A 23,431-nucleotide genomic window follows, 5' to 3' on the forward strand; every position below is an offset into this window, starting at 1 on the left:
ATCTAAGCACCACCGCTCCCCCTCTTTCAAAGCCCACTAGCGCCCTACAGACCTGCTGGCGATGAAGAGAAGCAAACTCACCCTAGTTACCACTTACACCAGCACGAGCACTGATCGTCGACTCTGGAATCACATATATCTCACTCTTCCAGGTAAGAACCTTCTACCTGCTCGACCACTCCCTCCAACCTCAGTGAGGATGATGATCGTGGAGTCTACACAGCTGAATTTCATCATCACAACCACGTAACACCCCTTGAAGCTCCCCACCCCCGCCACCCCACCCTGGCTTCACATACACACATCATACACATCCAAACCTCAGCAACCAAGAGCCGTAACCAACTCCACACACTACACCAGACTTGACCAGCAATCTACACCCCATCTCTTACCCCGTCAACTAAACTAAGTCTCTAAGGCCCCTTCAGAACAAACTCCGCCACCGCTAACACCCACCAACACCCAAGAACACCCACCAGCACCCCCCTTCCTCCAGCCCCCTTACCAAACCAAGCCCCTCTTCCATCCCCAAACCCCCCTCCCCCTCCCCCGAGCCCCTCCACTACCGCACCCCCCAGCAACCGCTATATACTCCCTCCCCTTTCTCCCCCGAAACATTCAACTCACCAATGCTTTTACCACTTCACAAACACCTTCGCAAGTGCGTGTGAAGCTGGTGTGTGACTGTTTTGAGAACTGAGATGTGAGTGGGGTGTGGTGTGATGTGGTCTCGTACAAGGAGGTGTTGTGGTGGTGGTGGGGAGGAGTGTGGTGACGGTGGTGAGAATAGTGGTGGTGAGAATGGAGGTGGTGAGAACGGCAGCGGTAGTGAGAAATCGCCACAGCCCGCAGACGCTTTGTTAACTCCGCCGCCACGGACGCGATATTTCCACCCACATCACCCTATTGAACACACGCCACCCCCTCTCAGTTGACCCATCAAAAAGAATGGGCTCGGACCTGGAGTTGTTGTCGTGGATGTGGCGGTGGTATATATACTGACCCCATCTATCCACTTCAACCACCACTGCCCATTCTCGCGATCGTAGTGTGCTCCCCATGGCAGGACGACAGGATGAGCTGTTCACTGGTATGGGTAGAGTGCAGGGTTCGATATCACGCGGAGTACGATGGCATTTAGACAACTGCAATTTTTAGATCATAACTCATAACCCCCCACCCTCACCCCCCCTCAAAGCACATACATATAAAAAAAACAGACATTTATATTCACCCCCCCCCGCTCGAATCATATACAAAAAACCCCCCTTCCCCCCTTCCCCCCTTCCCTCCTTCCCCCCCAATCTCCCCCCTCAGACTACAAACAAACTAAATGCTAGAATAAACAAGAAAGACATATGCTATACACACGATTGATTCCTCCAACCCCGACCGCGACCGGTCCCTGACCGAACGAACCCGATAATCCCAAGTTGTACCCCCGTTGAACCCCGATTTGTGATGACCCCGTCCTGAGAACGCCGATGTAAAGTAAATGATGATGTGTGTGATGTGGTGATGTGTGTGATGTTGTTGTGGTGATGTTGTTGTGGTGATGTGATGTTATATGTGATGATGATGTAGGTGATGATAGTAAAAAAATAGACGAAGACAAGTCGCTAGATGTACTCGGCACTCAGCCGGAACGGAACGGGGTAAAGGTATGCAAAAACATGCATCCCAACCACCACAATAAGCCAAAAAAAAAAAGGCTGACTCAAAAACACAGAGAAACGAACAAGAGGCGTCCGAGACCACTACGCCGTCCCCTCCCCCCCCCTCCCACCCCTCTGCATCTCCGCCAACCTCTTCTGTCTCTCCCTACTCTCCTCCACACTCCTCGGGTGCCTCTGCCACGTTAACCCCGTAACCACCACACCCCCCACAAGCACAAACGCACAAACCCTCATCTGCTCTCTAAACGCGCTCGCGTACGCCGCTCTGACCGCTTCCTGCTGCCCTTCCGAGAAACTCGGTAATGCAGCTAGGGAGGCGCGGAGAGAGGACAGCTGGGGGAGGGAGAGGGGGGAGGTGGCGTGGGTGAGAAGGGCGCGGAGGTGGCGGTTGAGGATTATGGTGCCGATGGCGAGGGAGATGGAGCCGCCGAGGACGCGGGATTGGCCTACGGCGCCTTGAGCGGCGGCTGGGGGGGGGTGTTAGTTTGGTTCTGCGATTAAGTTTAAGGGATGCGAAGGGGGAGGGTGGGGTGAAGGGGGAGGGTGGGGTGAAGGGAAAGGGAAAGTAAAAGGGAAGTAAGACATACCAACAGTATCAAAATCATGAGCCAACGCCATCATCATAGTAATACTCGTAAACGCCAACCCGAACCCCGTCCCCAAAATAACCTGATACCCATACTGCGCCCTCGGGATCCTCAGCCCATCCCCCGTCGTCGACAACAACCCCGACCCGAGACACGTCAGCGCCGTCGCAAAAATAAGCGCATGCGCAGTCAAATTTTTGCGTGTCGCGATCCCGCCCCCCAGCGTGGTGCCCAGAGCTACCCCGCCCAGGAACGGGAGCGTGTGGATCCCAGCCATGACGCTGCTGTCGTTATTCACGACTTGGAAGCGGATGGGGAGGTTGATGAGGATCATGAAGAAGGGAAACCCCACGATGAGGGAGGAGAGGATGCCGGGGCCTGTTGGTCGCTTCAAAGCTATTGAGAGGGGGAAGATCGCTTTAATCCGCAGCCCGGACCGACCGCTCTCGAGATACACGATCCATGCGATGAAGGCTACCCATGATGCGGCGGAGATGGTGAGCGTGGCGACGATGACGGGGCTGCTCCAGGCGTATTCTTGGGAGCCGGCTTGTTGGAGGGCGAATACCAAAAGGACGGTGGCGACGAGGAGGAGGAATGCGCCGAGGACGTCCATTTGGGCGATGGAGGTGGAGAGGCGGTTTTTGCGGTCCGCTTGCGCGGGCCAGGCGATGAGGATTAGGCCTATGCCGAGGACGGCGGCGGGGGCGTTGAAGAGGTATATCCACCTCCACGTGGAATTATGCGTTATCACACCACCCAGGATAGGGCCGAGGACGTAGGAGAATGCGAAAGACATGCCGACTAAGGAGGACATCAGGGCCCAGAGCTTGACGGGGGTGATTTGCGGGAGGACGATCATGGAGAGGGAGAAGAGGCCTGAGCCGCCGATGCCTTGGAGGGTGCGGAAGGCGATAAGCTGGTTGATGTTTGTGGCCAGGCCGGAGCCGAGGGAGAAGGCGGCGAAGAGAATCCAGGCGAGGATGCTGGCGCCTTTGCGGCCGATGCCGTCGGAGATGCGGGCGAAGATTACGGCGAAGCCTGGGGGTGGGCGTTAGGGAGGTGTAAAGAGAGGGTGGTGGGAGGGTGAAGGGGGAGTGAGGGAGGGGGCGTACCCATATATGAGAGGAGGTAGGATATCACAACCCAGGTAGTCTGTCCAACTCGTTAGCCATCATCTTCAATTCGCGAGAGTAGCGACGGGCACATACAGTAGTCGTAGCTGAAAAGTCCTCCCCAATAGACACCAGTGCCGTAGCTGTAATCGACGTCTCGAGTGTCGCGAGGAAAAGGCCAAGCAATAATCTGTAGACGTCACGTCATTAGCCGTTATCCCTCAGTATCACCAGCTCCACCATAGCTCCTCTCCACCAGAGCTCCATCCCACCGCAACATCCCCTCCCTCCCAAACTCCCACCTCCAACCCAGGATATATCCAGGAAATAACTCACGCAGTCGTAACACCGCCTAACCTCCACCCCTCCAGTGGCCTCAACGCCGCCTCCCCAGCCCTCTCCCTAAACCCCGACGAATTCGCCTGCGTATCCCCATTCTGCGCACCCCGTTCATGGAGCGTATGTGACGCGGCGCCGCCCTCCTCGGCCTTGCCGCTGCTGCCGCTGCCGTCTGTTTCTGACGGGGGGCGAGAGGACTTGGAGCGCCCGTCGAGGGAGACGAGGTCCATGGTTGTGGATGTTGAGGCGCGGTGTTTGGGCATCTGGGCGGGTGCGGGGGTGTGTGTGTGTGTGTCGATGAAGGTGGGTGGGTTGGTGAGCTTGGCGGTTGGAATTCGAGATGGGATATTGCTCGTGTGGTGTGGAGTGTTGTTTGTCGTCAATGGACTCGCGCGGCGACGGTGGTGGGTGGTGGTGGTGATGATTCAATCAATCTCACAATCAAGGCGCTCGCACCTCGGTCCCAGCAACGTATGCAAACCCAATGGCCTCACGAAACCCAAGCTCAGCCAAACAAATCCAATCAATCAATCAAACCAAACAAGCAGGAATTGGATATCGAATGGAGCACAAAAAAAAGAGAGAAGACGGGAAGAGGAGGAGGAGGAATAAGCTTCGCTCAAGAAGTAACCTTCTTCCCTTCTCCTAACGCACGCTTCCTCGCATATCTCTCGGTGATCGACTTGCTCGTTGCGTGTCCGTTCGTTCGTTCGCTGTCCGCTCTCCGGTGCTTTTAACGATCGATCGAACCGGACGACGGTTGGTGGGTGCGTCGGTTTCGGTGCAGGAAAGTCGCGCGGAGGAGTCGACAGAACGTAGCAGGATGGCCGTGGCGGGGAGGGTCGCTGGCGGCGGGACGACGTGCAGAGGGGGTTTAGCGGATAGGCGGTGGGGGGGGTTGCTTGTACGTCGGTCGCTGGGGAAAGGGGTGATCGGCGGGGGAGGAGGTGTTGGAGATGGAGATGGTGGTGAGGTTATGGGGGGAGGGGGAGGGGAGGGCCGAGGCCTGGACGGCGTGTGCCCAGCATCTGCCCAGTGTATGCCCAGCGTGTGCCCAGCATTTTGCCCAGTGATTGATGGGATGGACCGGGGGGGGGTGGACAAGCGGAGAGAGAGTCAACGGGTTCGACGTTGTCGATAAAGTACCATGTCTGCGTCTCCACCCCCATCTCCGCCGCGGCCCCGTTCGTCATGGGGGGGGGGTATGGGGGGGTGTTGTAGGACTCTCCACTCTCCGACTCGCACTTTCCATATGTGGACGGATATAACGGGGGGGATTTCGGGAGTTTCCTGGTGTAGAGAGGCGGATCGTTTAGTGGTGGTGGTTGACCCGGTAGTCGATGTTCGGAGACATGGCCAGAAGGGGTCGTTCGATTAGACTCGGTCGACTATCTAGATGCGGTTAGAAGGGGAGATTGAAGATTTATTGGGAGGGTGTGTGCAGGGATAAGGGTGTGTGTGCAAGGGACAGGGGGGGTGGCATGGAGGTGCATAGAGGTGCAGAATTAGAGGTACGTACTCTTTTCTACTGTTTTATAGACAGGGGGCGGGACAGGGGGTGGGACAGGGAGTGAAATGGGTACTTGGAAGGCTAGTCTGGATTGGGAATAGTGTTGTAGTGTGGTCTGTACTGGTGTCCGTACTCTTTAGTACTGAAATCTGTTAGTGGATGTACACACTGTACTCGATTTTATGGTAGTAATTTTTACTGTAGTGCTGATTTTACTGTAGTACTCGATTTTATACTACTGGTTTTACTATAGTACTGCATTTTATAGTAGAGTTGCATTTTATATTACTGTATTTTACGTATATCTACTGCATTTTACGTATATCTACTGTATTTTACGTATAACATCATATACTCTACCACATACAATACACCTCCGATGCACAACTGATTCCTCGTACATTTCAACCAATAACAAAACAACCAGCATGTCACGTGCCACCATATATCTCCTCTCCTCCCCCCCTACCAACCTCATCGCCCAGCCCGAAGCAACTGCCACATCTCCCTCCCTCCACTCCATCTCCATAACAATCTATTCCCGTCCTCCCACCGCCGATGCACTCATCCTTCCTCCGCCCCCCAGTGGAGATCTCAGTTGGACCTCATATCCCTCCCGTCTTCTACCTGCTGTCTTCTACCTCCCGTCTTCTCCCTCCTCCTTCCTCCCTGCCGTCCTCTACCTCCTGCCTCTACCTCCCCTCCCTCCCGTCTCCCTCCCTACCCCTAGCCGAACCCAATCTACCCTCCTCCTTCTCCACGCAACCGAGATCTCACCATCTCTTGGCTCTCCCCCCCCCCCGTTCCTCGTGTTGGATCTCCCACCCACCTCGCATTGTTGCACACAACCCAATCCATCCACGCGCACCGGACTCTAGGGACGAACCCGGCAACGTAGCTCCTTCCCTCTCCTGATCATCCCTCCGAGACGGGTACCGGACTGTCGGGTTTGGTGTGGGTGATTCCCTCGGCATCAGGGGGGTGTTGGGGATCCGATCCGATCCGATGCGTGCGCGTGTCTCATTTTGAGTATGTGGTGGTGTGTGTGTGTGTCAGGCTTGGAGTGTCATGTTTGCAGTGTCATGGTGTTGGTCCCAGTTTATGGGCGGACTGCGGCGGGATTATTTGGGGACTTGGGGTGTATGGGTCGTGTGCTCAGACAGACTCTGATGGATGCGAGGTTAGGCCGAGATGGATGTTGCCTCGACTCGGTCTTAAGTTGTAGATATGCGGTATGTAGAGTATGTAGAGTTGAGTACACTCCCGAAAATACCACCGCGACATACTCCGTACCTACTGTAGATACTGTATCTACGGTATCTACGGTATCACATGTATCGTATTCTACACACCCGTATATGATATCATACAGCACAAAAAATCCGACACATCACCTCGCACGAACCCCATCCGCCGCGGCAACTCACTCCCTCCCGCCGCGGTACGCTGAAGATGTCTCATCCGCCCTCACTTCCCATCACCCAGCCGACATGTCATGTCATCCCGTGCTCCCCTCCCGTCTTGCCGCGCGAGTCCGCTGGTAGTACTCCAGTCCAGCCCAGTCCAGTCCAGTACAGTACAGTACAATGTGGTGCACAACTATAAGGACCCGCGTGTAACGTAACCCCCATGCTGTCTCGTCTCGAATCTTGCGGTTACCGTGCCAGCAGCTGGTAGCTGGTGGTCTGTCCGCGATCCTGATTCTGCGGGTGTTGTCTCACATGCTGTCGATACGGCGGTGGCGGTGTCTTTGATAGCCCAGATGCACTTCCTTGCTTTGCGCGCCTACACACACCACCATGGTACAGCAGTAGTGGTGCAAGCGTATCGGCGGTGGTTGTGGTTGTGGTGCATACGAGCTGGTAGGGGCGGGGGGTAGGGGTTACTCACTTACTTACTGTACTTGTGCTGTAGATGGACGTGGTGGCGGGTGTTACCGCCGCCGTCGGCAACCGTCCATGCGCCGTGTGGTGCGATGTGCGATGCAAGCTGCGTGTGTGTGTGGTGATGCATGATGTGCCAAGGTAAGTCATGTGTGCGTGCCAAGTCGCGATGGTGGTATGTGGAACGCGGGGTAATATATATACGGCGTGGAAGCCGAGATGGTGTGTGTGTGTGTGTGGTGTGGTGTGGTGTGGTGCCAAGACGGAGGAAATGAGGGGAGGAGGGTATGGCCACGCTGGCAGTGAGGGTGTAAACAGGTTTGTTGCGCTGTGCGGTGTGGTGGGTGGTATGCTATATGTGTGATGTGCCGAGGTTGGATGTGGTGAGGGGTTTGATGGAGAGGGGGTTGCGTGTTGATAGGGGAGGGGTTGATATGGAGGAGGGGATGTGGAGGTAAGGGGTTTTTGAGAGTGTGAGGTAGATTAGGAGGTGTGTGAGGGTAAGATGTGGGATAGGTAGATGGGATATATAGCTCTTCAGAGTCGACGGTAGCCGTGAAGAGAGTCGTAGTGCCTCTTGGTTGGGGGAGTATGGCTGCAGAGGTAAATAAGTACGTAACCCTCTCCTATCTTGTAAGTGCAAACTGATATTTGCCTTGAATCTATCCTACTATAGTGGTATGTGCGTATCCAACAAATAAATCCATCTCAGTCGTGATAGACCTTCTATATACACCCCTTTTTCTACCCCCTTCCCCTTCCCTTCCATCAGCGACGCTGCCAGCCGTATATTCATCATACCCCAAAGAAACCAATTTCCATCACGATGTCCGTCGTCGTATATACACCCCCTTTCCCCTTTCCCCTTTCCCTCCACTTCCCTCATTCCCCCTACCCCCCCCTCCCCCTTAACCCTCCTGGGAGCCTGTCATCCTCCCACCAACTAACTCTTATATATCGCCCTCATAACCCCCCTCTCCACCCCCCCAACCACAGCCCTCACCCCCCCCTCCCCCCTCGGCACAACATGACCCTCCCCATGCTCCACCACCACCCTCCCCTCACTAACACACGCATCCCTCAGCGCCTCCCCCGCCCCATTCAACGTCACGTAATCGCGTTTTCCGCCCCAGACGTGCGTGGTGGGGATGGAGATCCGGGCGCCGGATGCTAAAAGGGGGGTGGCGAGGGGGTAGAGAGAGCCGGAGAGGAAGATTGCTAGGTCGAAGAGGGGGGTTGGGGGGGTGGTGGAGCCGTTGGAGGAGCCGTTGGTGGTGCTGGTGCCATTGGTGCCGTTGGAGTTGGCGGATGAGTCGTTGGTGGTACCGTTGGTGGTGGAGGATTTGATAGCAGCAGCGGAATCCTCGAGTAGTAAAAGAGCGAGCATCACGGCTCCCTGAGAGAAACCGAGACACGCATCGTAAGGGCCGTTGTCGGCGATGTAGGTGCGGATGTCGAGGAGGCCTTGGGCGATATGGGTGTCGAGGGTGTGTGGGGGGTGCCAGGAGAGGTAGGGGGGTGGGTAGATTGCTGTTATTTCTGGTGAAAGAGTTAGTTGGAGATAAAGGAACCGTGGAGGGGAAGAAGGAGCCATGGAGAGATGGCGGGGGGAGGAAAGAGCAACATGGGGAGGGAAAGTCAGGAAGGAACGATGATGGAGGAACGGAGGGAGGGAGGGAAGGAGCGACGGGGAAACGGGGAAAATGGAAAGTGAGGAAGCAGGGAAGGAGGTAAAGACCGAGGGGGGCAGGGGAGGAAAGAGCGAAGGAGGATATAGAAAGAACTGGGAAGGAGCGGTCGCAGCTTTCTCTCGGAAGGAACGATGCACTTCTCGCGGAAGGAGCGCTTGAAAATATGCAGAGGAAAGAACGATCGTCCAAAAGCATACTTCGAAAAGGAAGGTCCAACACGATGCATATCCAAGGCGACCCAGTGTGTATCCAAAGAAGGCACGACGCCATACATCTCTCTCTCAGAAGGAAAGAGCGACCCCCATGCCATGTGCATCCAATCCGGGGAAGGACCGACCACGACAGACCCAAACTACCGGGACTACCGGGTAGCAATGCAAGGACGGAGCGAGGGACCGGGGATACTGGAGGAAGGAACGCCCGAGGAAGGAGAGAGGAGGGGGAGGGGGAGGGAGAGAAACGGAGAGGAAAAGTAGAGTAAAGAGGCCGTACCTTTGGGAGCGGGGATATCGTATTCGCCCTCTGGGAAATCGAAGGTGTGGCTGTCGCCTAGTTGTTCGCGGATTTGAGCTGGAGGGGGGGTGTTAGTAGGTGCATCTCTTTGGGCTCTGACTGTCTCCCTCTGCTGGTGGAAGGGGGGATGGCCACTCTGATGGACTGGTGAAGGGGGGCATAGGTAACGCTTACCAGTTTGCGCTTCAAAGATCTGGGGAAGTGTTAGTATGTGCTTTCCGTATCTTGCGGGGGATATAAATGAAGCAAAAAGGGGAGGAAAGGGTATCGATGAGATAGACTGACTGAACCGGGGGTAGAGGGGAAAGGGGAAAGATGAAAGATGAAAAGAAAGAAGGGTCCAACGGGCAAAAAAGGGACCAAAGAGATAGAGAGAAAGACAGCGGTAGACAGAGTGAAATAGACAGAACGAGGGGCAATATAAAAAATGAAGATAGTAAGAAAAGGACCAACAAACATCAGCATTACACCCCAACCCATGCAAGCAGAGAAACCTCATCTTTCCCTCCTATTTTCCCCTTCCTTTCTTTTCCTCCCTTTTTCTCTTTTCCCCTATCCTCCTATTTCCCCTCCTTTCCCCAATAATTCCACCGACTCCTTTTCCCTCCCCTCAAAAAATACGAACGTCGTACTCTCTGATACTCGGAATCCCCGGAGCACGTGTCCCCCCTCTCTATCTCCCACGACGGACGGCCCGACTCTCGGATCCTCGGCACTTCTCTCGCCGGTACGTTGGTCGTCGATCGGATAGAGCGTTATGCACAGTATATAGTATGTACGTATGAGGGATATATACGACTTATACACCGTGGTAATAAAATACAGCCCGGATGGATCGCCTCTGCGTCGTTCGTTGGGGGAAGGAAAATAGGGTATAGATAACGTGCATAAGCACTCTAGTGATGAAATGTCACCTGCCTCCCCTCCCTCCCCTCTGTTGTATCAAAAAATCGCCGTAGCGTGTACACCCACCCAGCAGTACCTGGTTTTTTGCGCCATACTACAGTGAGATACGTAGTACCCCACCGAGAGTCCAGAGCGGTATCGTAGAGTGGGGTAACCACCCTCTCCAGTACAGTCTACAGTCTACAGGGACAAGGGCAAACTCTTAGCGCGCAACCACAGCCTTGGCGCGCGTTTCTCTTGGCGTCCGTTGGTCGGTTCGGCGTTAGGCGACCTACCGACATCTATCTATCCATCCATCCTTCCCATCCATGCATGCATCATTTCCATGGGGTGTGGTTCGGGGTTAGGGGTAGAAAGAACACGTACAAGCCCCCCCCCTAACCCTAGGGAAGGAAGGAGCATTAAGGCCCTCGGGACGTCGCCGTGGGTACGGCGTTTGGGTCGCCGGTCTGGGGCGATGGATGGAGGGATGTGCAACTACACCCCATGCATCAGGTAGGCGTGCATGGGGAGGATTGGGGTGGGTGGTGGTGGTGTGTAGGGGAGATGGGGGGTAGGGGGGTACGTACGTACGTAGGGAAGGGGAAAGGAGAATTCCGTTCGGTGATGTCTCCGTCGGTGATGGGCCCTGTTTGGATGGCCCCGTTCGGTGATTGATACGAACACCGTTTGTTCAACATGCGAAGTTCCTTGCTATTCTCCGGTGTGTTTGTGTTCTTGGGGTATGTGGTATGGTATGGATACGTGGTATGGGGTTGGGTATGGGGTTGGGTATGCGAACTCAACTCAACTCCGCGGCATACTTTACGATACGGATGATATGCGAACTCCGATACCTGCGTCCAGCATACCCCATGAACTGCCGTCCCTTGCTTGAGGGTTACGTACGCGCATACCCATGCCGTACATGGGATCTCGGATGTGAGGGAAGCATATGCTGTGGGTGGACGAGGATGAGGACGTGGATAGTGATGTGGACGTGGATAGGGATAGGGGTGTTACGCCGGCGCCGGTACAGTGGTTGAGGATTGCTTGGTAAGGTGTGATGGCGTGGTGATTGTGCAGGACTGCTGTGGTGTGATACCGTGTTAACTGTGCAGCAGTGCTATGGTAGTGGTGTTGGGGTTGATGATGTGGTAGAGGTGGTGATTCGGGGATACGCTGGTATGATAGAGCCGATGCCGTGGTAAGCTGCTTCGTGGATAGTATTATCGCATGCTGTGATACCGCGCTTGAAGAAGCCAGTCTCGTTGCCATGCGCTGCGGTTGTATCATCATGACAGTGCAGCTCGCCGACCCGACGGCTGCTGTGCTGTTATTGTTCGGGAGTATGTGGTGGTATGGTATTACAAACGGCTACTATGCTGTGCTATGCTGTCATCCCAACCACGCTTAGTATCACATCACACAATGTATCACCACCATCTTGCACACTGTCGATTCGATCTGCCGCCTCCCTTCCCTCCCTCATCTCATACAAGCATCTCTTGTGCGATATACTAGAAAGAACATCGGACAGCCCGGCCAACCACGTGCTCCCGTCCGTGTATCCCCTGATCAGCGTAGCATCGGATCGTAAACTCCATAATAGATGGACAGTAGAGTGCGCAGGGGGGATCCATGTCTCACCGGCGTGGCGAGCGCGTGGTGTGAGATTAGTATGGTGCTGTATAGTGGTGGGTTTTCGGTCGGTGGTGGTGTATAGTGGTGGATTCTCGGTCGGTGGTGGCGATGATGATGATGGACGGCATGGGGGTATGGGGGTGCAGTAGTGGTGTTAGTAGTGTTAGTAGTGCTAGAAGGGTTAGTAGGGTTAGTAGTGTTAGAAGTGGTGTTGGTAATTCTAGAAGAAATCGCCATACGGACTCCTGTATGGAGTTTATGGAGTTCCGGAGGGGGGGACATGACTCTGCGGGGAGATTGGCGTAATATCGTGGATATCCACTGTATTATACTAGATTAGTATTGTATTCGAGAAAGTGAGTGCGACTGAGTAATCACTCAACGGGTAGTGGCTGGCGGGATCAGTATGGGGGTCAGTTTATTACGATATGACAATGGGACGGCACGAATGGTTCTCCCGATGCCGATCGAGATGCCGTCTGTCAGTCGTCGGGGGTGGTGGGTGGTCTATCTGTCTGTCTAATTATCCCATTGGAAGGTTGATATTTGTGCACCTGTGCACTCTCTGGTGAAGGTGAAGGTGAAGGTGAAGTGTGGTAAGGGGGATGTATGGTAGATACTCTGTGTATAGAAGTGTAGCAGCCACACAGCTATACAGCCATACATCACCACTACCATACATCACCACAGCCTTTCTACCATACTACCATACTACCATACTACCATACAGCAATACAGCAATACAGCAATACCACTACCATACAGCCATACAACACCACCTCCTACCTCAAAAACCAACAAAACCAACAATGCAAATACCACCAACAATATCATACATATCACACATATCATACACACAAATCTGACACATACATGCAGATCGACGCACAGGGCATCCATCAGACGACAACGCGTTTCGCCATCATACTTTTATGGATGATGGCGAAACGCGACTCGTCATATTTCTACAGCTACAACAGCTATCCAGCCACCTTCAACGGGAACTGTGCCGCACCCGTGCCGTGTTGTGCCTGTGCCCGTGCCCGTGCGTTGCCCGTGCCGTTTTTCAGGAGAAAATAGGGAAAAACAAAAGAAAAGGCTGCATAGTACAGTGCAGTACAGTATAGTATGGTAGCATACAAAGATGAAGCTATATAGAAATCGACACGACGATATTTGATACTGTATAACTAGCCTGTATAAATAAGCTGTATAATTACTATAATTACTCTGTATAATTTACCCTGTATAACCAATAACCAGCATAAACCAACTACCGCAACCCATCTGACCAAACAACCAACCTCGGCTACCGGGGGGCATCATCAACCCTAAACCCTAATAGTACCATGCTAACTCCACTTCCACCAACGTACCTCTACATGCCGTGCTACATGCACATGCATCGCCCTGTACCTGAACTCCGTCCCAAACTACCACAAACCTACCCTACCAATCGTGCCAGGCACATGCAGATGCAAGTACCGGAGGCATAGTCAACTACCACACTAACTACCACCACCTTCCCCTTCTTCGCTTAGCTTTATTTCGCTTCTTAGTCTGCTTTTCTTTTCCCCTTGCCCCCCATCCCATCTCATCCCCTCCTATCCCTTTTCACAATTCTTCATTTCCCCCCATCCCATCCCGTCATCATTTGCTTCATTATTCTTCGATTCTCTATTCGCCCTTAACTCTCCGCGTTTCATGCATTATACTCTGTATATACTGCAACCCTACACTTACATACTACACATCTGTACATACTTTCTCTCTTCTAGAAAACCCCATCTAGAAACACTGCACATAATACCAATTCCCCCAATTCAATAACCCCCTTCTTCAAATCCAAATCAATCCCCTTCTCTTCTTCAAAGTCTCCACAATTGAACCCTCCCGAAGAAAACCCACTCCCTACTCCCAAGAAATCTCCAAAATCATCCCGACCCCCCCGCCGCCCGCAACCGCGACGCCACGGAAGACCGCAGGTCCTACCCGTTCTCGGACATACCTCCCCCTTTGGATAGTTCAACTCCACCGAAAACGTGCTCCACCACCACCCACCACCACACGAGAGAGAGAGAGAGAGAGAGAGGGTTACGAGGAGGAAACACAGACAGAGAGAGAGACGGAGAGAGTGTGTACCTGGTACTAGGGTCGTCGTCCATGTCCATGGTACAGTACTTACTACTCCATCGCCACTTACTCTCCTTCAATATCCATTATTTCTCGCCGCTAACAACCTCCCCATACCTAACTCTACCTACTCTCTCGACATACATACGACTTGTGCTCTCGCCTCTGCGTTCTCCGTTCCCTGGCTGGCTGGACTGACACTCGACTGGACTGGACTGGATTGCTGGAACGAACTCCTGCACCTCTGGACCGGCCTGGTCGCCTTTCTTTTTTCTTTTCTTACCTGACCCATCACATCACTCTGCCCCTCGAGTACTCCCGTACTTTCCCCGGTCCGTCCCCACTACCACCACCGCCCGCCATCGTGCTGCAGATACCGACAATCCCGTCACTCTACGCGTGTGAGCAGTCCCATGTCGTTCCATTCCTGTACATACCAAGCCATACCAAGCCATCCTATTCCAAACTATACCAAGCAATACCAGCCATACCAAGCCGGTCCAGCGCCATCCATCCCAACCATACCAAGCCATCATCCCATCCCGTACCAGGCCAAATCCAATCCCAAAGTCCCCAAAGCCTCCACTGTACCTAGCCGCGCACGCACGTCTCTGGCTGCCACTCCACTGCAAAAAATCACTCCTCGACGTTCCGCCGGACCCCCCCGTCGCCCAGCCCAAGAAAACCACCAAGGTCCACCTCGTCCAGCCCAGCCCAGCAGCCCACGCCCTCCCCACGCACCTCCCTCCCTCCCGCAGATAAGATCATCGCTGTCTCGCCTCTCCCACCGAACAGACGGCCTCCCCTTCGACGACACTCGAGAGAAACACGCCCTCAAAGCATGTTTCCTTCCCCGCATTGCTGCCATTCCTCCACCGACACTCTCTCGACTACCACGACAACGACGACTACATCCTCGACTACACAGGCACCTGCGGAATTACACATAACCTCCCCCACCACGATCCCCCGAATCCCGGATCCCCGCCTCCCCGCCGCTGCCTGATGGCAACGCCATAGACGCCTCATACTCTCTCTCCTCCCCACCGACATCCGGATAGAGCTCACGCTCTCCCATACACAACCGCGGCCATGCCCGCCCTGACATCCGCGCACCCCTCCCTCCGCGCCCTCGCCCTCGATGTCGAAGCCGCCCTCGCCTCCCTCTCACAGCGCCTCGATTCGCGCCTCGACCTGCTGGAAGCGCGCTCCCTTGGGGGCCTCGCGAGCACCGATACCAGCGCCTTCACCTCTTCCCCCCGGCCTATACACCGCCGGCCCGTCCTACCATATGCCCCCGATACGCCCCCGCTGAGCGCGCCGCTGCGCGAGGAGACACTGCTAGAGGATGAGCAGCAGCGCCGGGTAGCGGAGGTGCTGACGCCTGGGTCCTCTGTGAATGAGGGCGCGGGGGGCAGCGTGCAGGAGGGGGAAGGCGAGGATAAGAGCATGCCCATTGCCATTGTGGGAATGGGATGTAGGTTTCCGCAGGAGGCGACGAGCCCGGAAAAGCTATGGGAGATGTTGTATAATAAGAGGCATGCGAGGACGGAGGTTCCGAAAGATCGGTTTAATGTTGAGTCGTTTTATCATCCGGATGCTGACCGGAGTGGTTCTGTAAGTTTTTTTGATATATATATATTTTTTCTCATGATATGCGGACTAACGGGTGATAGATGAACCTAAAAGGTGGGCATTACCTAAAAGAAGATATTGCAACGTTTGATGCGCGCTTCTTCTCCATATCTCCCGCTGAGGCGAAGAGTATGGACCCCATGCAGCGGATTCTGCTAGAGGTCGTTTATGAGGCTATGGAGAACGCCGGGATTACGCTGGCGGATCTTGACGGCTCTGATACGGGGTGTTATGTCGGGTGCTTTACGGATGATTATGACGGCCTTTTGAAGCGTGACATGGAGCTGTCACCGAAATACCACTCTGTGGGAATTGTGCCCGCTATTCTCTCTAACCGCATTTCCTTTTGTTTTAATCTGAAGGGTCCCTCTCTGACGGTCGACACTGCCTGCTCTAGTAGTTTAGTCGCCGTCCACCTGGCCTGCCAATCCCTACGGGCAGGCGAATCCCGCGTGGCTATTGTGGGAGCAACCAATGCTCTCATCAACCCCGAAATCCACGTGGGAATGAGCAACATGCACTTCCTCTCCCCAGACTCGACATGTTTCACCTTCGACGAGCGCGCGAACGGTTACGCACGTGGCGAGGGTATGGCTGCTTTAATATTAAAACCCCTGGATGCGGCGCTCAGAGACGGAGATACCATCCGTGCTGTCATCCGTGGTACAGCGTCGAACCAGGACGGTAAGACGGCTGGTATGACGCTCCCCTCGAAGGAGGCACAGGCGGAGCTCATCCAGACCGCTTACGAGCAAGCTGGCTGCGATCCCGCAGCTACTGGCTACTTCGAGGCTCACGGCACAGGAACAGCGGCTGGAGATCCCATCGAGGCATCTGCGATCGGAGCGACGCTCGGGAAGTTCCGCGGGCCGGGCGAGGAGGGGAAGCTCTTCGTCGGCAGCGTGAAGACGAATATCGGGCATCTCGAAGGCGCGAGTGGACTTGCTGGCCTGATCAAGGCGGTGCTGAGTCTGGAGCGCGGAGTGGTGTTGCCGAACTTGTGGTTCGAGAATGGCAATCCCGCGATTGACTTCGAGGGGTGGCGCATCAAGGTCCCTACGGAGCCGACGGCGTGGCCGACGGAGGGGTTGAGGCGAGCGAGTATCAACTCGTTTGGTTTTGGTGGGACGAATTGTCATGCTATTATCGATGATGCGTACCATTACCTGCAGAGTCGCGGGTTGAAGGGGAATCATACTACGTCTCCTAGGTCGCTGCTTGGGGAGGGGATGCAGCGACCGATGTTGCTGGGTCAGGGGAGGAAGTTTGAAGAGATCGTGGAGGAGGATGCGATTCTGTCTTCTGCCTCGGTCCTGGCGCGGCCGCGTATTTTTAAAGTCTCTGCTAATGAGGAGAAACTCGCTGTTACGCTGGCGAATAGTTTTGCGGAGCATCTCGCTACAATTCCTACGAATACTACTGATACGGCTTACCTTGATAACCTCGCCTACACACTACACACTCGCCGTACGACCTTACCTTGGACTGTTGCAGTCGTCGCATCGTCTATCGCCGAGCTGGCTACTAAGCTCGAGGCACCCGGTCTCAAACCCATCCGCCGCGCGGCGGAGACGCCAAAGCTAGGCTTCGTCTTCACAGGCCAAGGCGCACAATGGGCCGGCATGGGGCGCGAGCTCCTCGCCTATCCAGTTTTCAAAGACGTCGTAATGAAAGCCGACGGCATCCTCGCCTCCCTCGGCGCCCGCTGGTCCCTTCTCACCGAGCTTTCCAAGCCCGAATCCGAGTCTCGCATCAACGAAGCCGCCATCAGCCAGCCGCTGTGCACTGCTCTCCAGATCGCGCTAGCGGATCTGCTGAGCTCGTGGGGCGTGCATCCCGCGCGCGTTGTGGGACATTCGAGCGGTGAGATCGCGGCTGCGTATGCGATTGGTGCGTTATCCCTTAGGGGGGCGCTGCAGGTCGCGTATTTCCGCGGTGTGCACTCGTCGAGGGTTTCTTCGCTGGGGCTGCGTGGGGCGATGATGGCGGTTGGTCTTGATGAGACTGCTGCGAGGGGGTACGTGGAGAGTGTTGATGCGGCGTTTGGACGCGTAGTGGTTGCTTGTATTAATAGCCCGAGGAGTGTCACTGTTTCTGGTGACGAGTCTGCGATTGAAGCGCTGAAGCGCAGATTAGATGCCGATGGTGTGTTTGCGAGGAAACTTATGGTGGACACGGCATACCACTCGCATCACATGCATTCCATCGCCGCAGCCTACCGCGCAGACCTCGCGAACCTCGCCGTCACCCCTCCCGGCCAGCGCTGGCCCATCGAGATGATCTCCTCTGTAACCTCCCGCTCCGCTGCCGACGAAGCACTAGACGCCGACTACTGGGTCCGCAACATGGTGTCACCCGTTCAATTCTCCTCCGCCCTCGCACACCTCTGCACCCCCGAACCCAAGGGAAAGAAGAAGGGCCAGCGTCGCGCCCGTGGCGGCGCTGTTAATATCCTCGTCGAGCTGGGTCCGCATGCTGCGTTGGGTGGGCCGGTGAAGCAGATCTTGACTGCGTCGACGAGTTTAAGTAAGGCGGGGATCACGTACCTACCTGCGCTGCTGAGGAATAAAGATGGTGCGGAGACGATGCTCGCGCTCGCTGCGTCGCTGTCTGCGTCAGGACACGGTGCCGACGTGCATACGGCTAATTTCCCGTCGCCCCTGCCGCAGCCCCTCGCGACGCTGCCGGATCTGCCGAGTTATGCCTGGAACCACAGTACGCGGTACTGGTCCGAGTCGCGACTGTCGCTGGACTACAGGCTGCGCCCGTTCCCGAGGACGGATGTGCTCGGTGCGCAGTCGACGGATTGGAATCCTACGGAGCCGATGTGGAGGAATTTCGTGAGGTTGTCGGAATTGCCGTGGTTGAAGCATCATCAGGTGCAGGATACGGTTATTTACCCCGCGGCGGGATACGTGTGTATGGCTCTTGAGGCTGCGGCGCAGGTTTTGTCTGTTACGGCGCTGCCTCCTGGACGCATGGTGCGCGGGTTCACGGTGAGGGATCTGGCGATCTCGAGGGCGCTTGTGGTGCCGCAGAGTGAGGAGGGGGTGGAGACGGTGTTTAGCATGCGTCCGCTTCCCGATAGTACGACTGTGAGCTCCGCTGCGTGGAGGGAGTTTAGGGTGTTCTCCTACGGAGAGGGCGGATGGGCAGAGCATTGTAGGGGTGTAGTGGGTGTTGATTTCGCCCCTGCTTCTGCTGCTGTTGCTGCCGCTACTGGTCATGCTCCGGTGTCTATCGCGGAGATGGTCGGCGCTGATGAGTTTGAAGAGGGAGAGCGCGCGGCGAGGGCGGAGATGGAGAAGGCGGTGCGGGTGTGTGGACGGAAGGGTGATGTGGGGGGTATGTACGACGCTCTTGCTGCGGGGGGGTTGTGGTACGGTCCTTCGTTCAGGGTTATCACATCTGTTGCCACTGGCGGCGGGATGGCAGTCGGTCGCGTGGCGGTGCCGGATACCAGGTCCACGATGCCGATGGAGTTTGAGTACCCGAGCCTCGTGCACCCAGCGACACTGGATGGATTCATCCAGATGATCATCCCCGCCCTCTCCCAGGGCGACCTGGGCAGTGCGGTCCACGAGCCCTTCGTGCCGACCTTCATTGAGGAGTTAACCTTCGCCAGCACCATCGCGAGTCAAGCCGGCTACGAGTTCCGGGCCTGCGCCAAGGCGGCGTTCAAGGGCGTGCGCGAGGCGGTGGCTGGGATTACGGTGTTTGATCCCCTGGGTGGAGAGGCCGTGGTCAAGATTAAGGGGATGAAGTGTACGGCTATTAGTGGCGGTGGTCCCGTGGATGTGGTAAGGAAACATTGCGGGACTGCCGTGTGGGAGCCGGATGTGGATTTACTCGGCGATCTGCAGATGCTGCGTGTCCTCCGCGGAGCAGCTGTTCGCGCTGCTTCACCTGGTGTTGCGGGACGTGAAGACGTGGAGGTCGTAGCGTGGTGGTTCTGCGACGCTGCGCTCCGCGATGTGAAGGAGGTGGAGGTGAGCTCGGAGAGGAGAGAACTATACGAGTTCCTCCTCCACCAGCGCGAGGTTGTGCGCGTAGGAAGAGCAGAGTACCAGACTCCCCTCTGGGAAGCACTCGAGGACTTCGCCACGCAAGAGCGCGTGCATAACCTCATTGCTGATTTCTCCACCTCTGGCGACGCGGAGGCGAGACTCCTCGTGCGCATGGGCATGGCGCTCCCTGGTGTGCTTCGTGGAGAGATCGACCCAGATGTCTTCAGGCAGGAGAGCGGGGTGGTGAGCGATTACTTCGCTACCGCGATGGGGGTGCCGCATACGTTTGCTGCGATGCAGAGGTACCTCACGATGCTGGCGCACAAGTATCCCGATCTGGAGTACCTCGAGCTCGGCGCTGGGACGGGGGATGCGACGCGCCACGTCCTGGATGCGCTGGATGGGTGTGCGAAGTACAGGTATCCTAAGGTCAAGGCGTATACGTATTCTGATCCCTCCGACGCGACGTTCGCTGCTACCACGAAGGCGTTTGAGAAGTGGGGAAGCCTGTTTGAAACTCGCGTCTTGGATATCGCGGGGGATATCGGCGCGCAGGGCTTTGCGGGACGGCAATTCGATGTTGTCATCGCCGCGAACTCGCTTGGTGACGAGGCGATTGATGTGGAAGTTGCGCTTGCCAATGTGAGAGCGCTGCTGAAACCGGGGGGGAAACTGATTCTGCTCGAGGCGACGCATCTTCATCTCTCTGCGGCGGTTATACTGACAAGACCGACACCGCCGTTGCAGGAGCATCAGTGGGAGGATGTGCTGAGTAGGCATGGCTTTGGGGCGCTTGAGGCGAGCGTACCGGATGTGTTGGATTCGAGGGCGCATGTTACGAGCGTTATGGTCGCGTCGGTTCTGAAGCCTGATGCTAACGTCGCTACCCTCGGTCTTCCCCTCTCTCTGCACGTCATCCTCGTCGCGCCTTACGGCGGCGGTGCCGCAGCGGCTGAGCTGCTCGACTCGACCTGTTCTGCGTTGGGGGGCCACGGAATCGGGGTGGAAATCGTATCGTTCACTGGCCTAGCGAGGACGGAGTTGACGGGGAAGATTGTCATCTGTCTCGCCGAGCTGGATGCGAGTGTGCTTGCTGAGGTGCTGCCGGCGGATTTCGCGCAGTTGCAGAGGCTGACGAGTGAGCCTGTCGGGCTGTTGTGGATTACGCGCGGTAGTATCGCGGGGAGGAGTAGTAAGCCTGAACTCTCCATCTTCCAGGGCCTAGCGAGGAGTCTGCGGGCTGAGCAAGAGGTGTTCCCCTGCGTCACTGTCGATTTGGACGCCGATTACAGACTCCCTGCTGATCAGGTCGTTGATCTCCTCTTTGGGGTCTTCAGACAGACGTTCGTGCGCGGACAGGCCGCGGCGGTGAATGATCGCGAGTTTGCGGAGAGGAATGGCATATTGCATGTCAAGCGCATGGTGGAGGATGATGCGTTTAACAAGTACATCGCCACTCGCACTGGGGCCGCGGCGCTGAAGCCTAGGGCGGAGAAGTTGGTTCAGCCTGGACGGCCGCTGAAACTCACCTTAGATGGGGTGGGAAGTCTGGATTCATTCTACTTCTCCGACGACCCTACTGTAGGCGCTACGGTACCAATCGCAAATGGGGAGGTGGAAATCAGCGTCCGCGCTGTCGGCTTGAACTTCCGCGATATCCTCATCGCGATGGGCGAGATGAGCGATAACTACCTTGGTAACGAGTGCGCTGGTGTCGTGACACAGGTTGGGGAGGGGGTCACGCATGTGTCTGTCGGTGATCGCGTGGCGGTGTGGTGTCTGGGGTGTTTCGCGACGCTGATGAGGAATCCGGCTGATACGGTGATGAGGATCCCTGATGATATGGATTTTGTCACCGCGGCTGGGTTCCCCATTATTTACGTCACGGCGTATTACGCCTTGGTTCACTTGGCGAGGATGCAAGCTGGGGAGTCAGTCCTGATTCATGCTGCTGCTGGCGGGGTTGGACAGGCGGCGATCCAGATCGCGCAGAGGTTGGGTGCGGAGGTTTATGTGACTGTTGGGACCGGGGAGAAGAAGGCGCATATCATGTCCCTCTTCGGCATCCCCGCGGAACGCATTTTTAGCTCTCGCGATGTCAGTTTCGAAGCTGGCGTGAAGCGCGTCACCGACGGACGCGGCGTGGATGTCGTCCTCAACAGTCTTGCTGGGGAATCCCTCCGTGCGAGCTGGCGGTGCGTTGCGCCCTTCGGGCGATTCGTGGAGTTGGGCAAACGCGATATTGAGGCGGGTGGACGCTTGGATATGGGGCCTTTCGTGCGGAATGTTGTGTTTGCTAGTGTGGATATTACGGCGATGTTGAGGCTTAATAGACGACTTGGGGCGAGTATGTTTAGGGAGGCTATGGAGATGGGGATGGAGATTCGGAGGGAGCTTGAGGGGGAGGGAATGGGGGAGGGAGGGGCGAATCCGGTGAGGACTTGGGGGTTTGGGGAGGTGGGGGAGGCGTTTAGGCATATGCAGGCCGGGAGGCATGTGGGGAAGATTGTGGTGGTGCCGGGGGAGGGGGATGTGGTCCAGGTATGTTCTTCCAGCTTTCCCAGTTTGTCGTCAGGGGATGATGATGCTAATCCGTACCAACAGGTCATGCCTCAACCGCTCAAGGGCGCGAAATTCCACGCCGACGCATCATACCTCCTCGCCGGCGGCCTGGGCGGAATAGGTCGCAGCTTATCGATGTGGATGGTCGCCAACGGGGCACGGAATCTCATCTTCGTCTCTCGCTCCGGCGTCTCGAATGATGCTGCCCGCGAGCTCGTCAGCACGCTCATGGGGAAGGGTGTCCGCGTTGAGGTCATAGAGTGCGATATCGCCGACGAGGTTAGGCTGTTCGACTCGCTCAACACGTCGTTGAGGACTATGCCGCCTATTCGCGGGGTAATTCAGGGCGCGATGGTTTTGCGTGATCAGATCTTTGCAAATATGCCTTATGAGACTTTCGTCTCTGCCTTGCGTCCCAAGGTGCAGGGTTCGTGGTCCTTACATCAAGCTACGCTGGACCAGCCGCTCGATTTCTTCGTGCTTTTGTCGTCTGCCTCCAGTTTCTTAGGGAATGCAGGACAGGGTAATTACGTTGCAGCATGCACATACCAAGTCGCCCTCGCCCAACATCGTCTCGGCCTCGGCCTCCCAGCAACCGCAATCGATATCGGCAAAGTCGCCAGCGTCGGCGTCGTAGCCGAGAGCAAGGATTCCACCATCGAAGAGAACCTCATCCGTATCGGACTCAAAGACATCCAAGAGGCGGAACTCCACGCTATCATCGAGCTGGCTATGCTTCCCAATGCTGTGGGTGTGACGAATGGACATCTCATTACGGGGGCGCATACGAGTCTTGATCCTGGTGCTGATATCGCGGATTTACCGTTTTGGAGTCGCGATCCGGTGTTCTCCCATCTTGACGCCCTACGCCCTCATCTCGCGCGCGCAGCAGACGGCTCAGGCGGTGCTTCGTCCGCGGGTCGCGCGAGTCTGAAAACCCTTTTGGGAAGCGCACCATCGAAATCCGCAGCCGTAGCCACGGTTCTCGAAGCCCTCCTCGCGAAACTCGCGCGCGCGCTGGCGATGCCGGTAGCGGAGATTGATGCGAGCAGGAGTACGGCGGCGTATGGGATCGATTCGTTGCTCGCGGTTGATATTAGGAATTGGATCTTTAGAGAGGCGGGTAGTGATGTGGCGGTGTTTGAGGTGTTGCAGGCGGGGAGTGTGGGGGGATTGGCAGGGAGGGTGGTGGAGGGGAGTGCGTTTTTGGGGGCTGCTGCTAGTAAGGCTGGTAGCGGCGACGAGTGA

The 23,431-nt window shown here is 56.0% G+C and overlaps 3 protein-coding genes across 3 annotated transcripts; 1 reads left to right on the plus strand and 2 right to left on the minus strand.

Annotated features, from left to right (window-relative positions):
- Nucleotides 1-1,308: 1,308 nt before the first annotated feature.
- Nucleotides 1,309-4,494, minus strand: VE01_10268 (uncharacterized protein). The gene is made up of 5 exons (XM_018279671.2): nucleotides 3,718-4,494; nucleotides 3,478-3,571; nucleotides 3,382-3,421; nucleotides 2,267-3,307; nucleotides 1,309-2,146 (listed from the first exon to the last, which is right to left on the minus strand). The coding sequence occupies exons 1-5, from the start codon at nucleotides 3,981-3,983 to the stop codon at nucleotides 1,761-1,763; spliced, it is 1,827 nt and encodes a 608-aa protein (XP_018125425.2). The 5' UTR covers nucleotides 3,984-4,494; the 3' UTR covers nucleotides 1,309-1,760.
- A 3,527-nt stretch (nucleotides 4,495-8,021) lies between these two features.
- Nucleotides 8,022-10,173, minus strand: VE01_10269 (uncharacterized protein; the record flags this gene model as incomplete). Its single annotated transcript, XM_018279672.2, has 5 exons — nucleotides 9,775-10,173; nucleotides 9,492-9,510; nucleotides 9,297-9,374; nucleotides 8,084-8,652; nucleotides 8,022-8,027 (listed from the first exon to the last, which is right to left on the minus strand). Exons 1-5 carry the CDS (start codon nucleotides 9,814-9,816, stop codon nucleotides 8,022-8,024), a joined length of 714 nt encoding a protein of 237 aa, XP_018125426.1. The 5' UTR covers nucleotides 9,817-10,173.
- A 3,911-nt stretch (nucleotides 10,174-14,084) lies between these two features.
- On the plus strand, nucleotides 14,085-23,431 carry VE01_10270 (Type I Iterative Polyketide synthase (PKS); the record flags this gene model as incomplete). The annotated part of the gene is made up of 3 exons (XM_018279673.2): nucleotides 14,085-15,596; nucleotides 15,656-22,162; nucleotides 22,226-23,431. The coding sequence occupies exons 1-3, from the start codon at nucleotides 15,072-15,074 to the stop codon at nucleotides 23,429-23,431; spliced, it is 8,238 nt and encodes a 2,745-aa protein (XP_018125445.1). The 5' UTR covers nucleotides 14,085-15,071.

Source organism: Pseudogymnoascus verrucosus (assembly GCF_001662655.1).
Source record: "Pseudogymnoascus verrucosus strain UAMH 10579 unplaced genomic scaffold scaffold_77, whole genome shotgun sequence".
NCBI classification, from domain to species: domain Eukaryota; kingdom Fungi; phylum Ascomycota; class Leotiomycetes; order Thelebolales; family Thelebolaceae; genus Pseudogymnoascus; species Pseudogymnoascus verrucosus.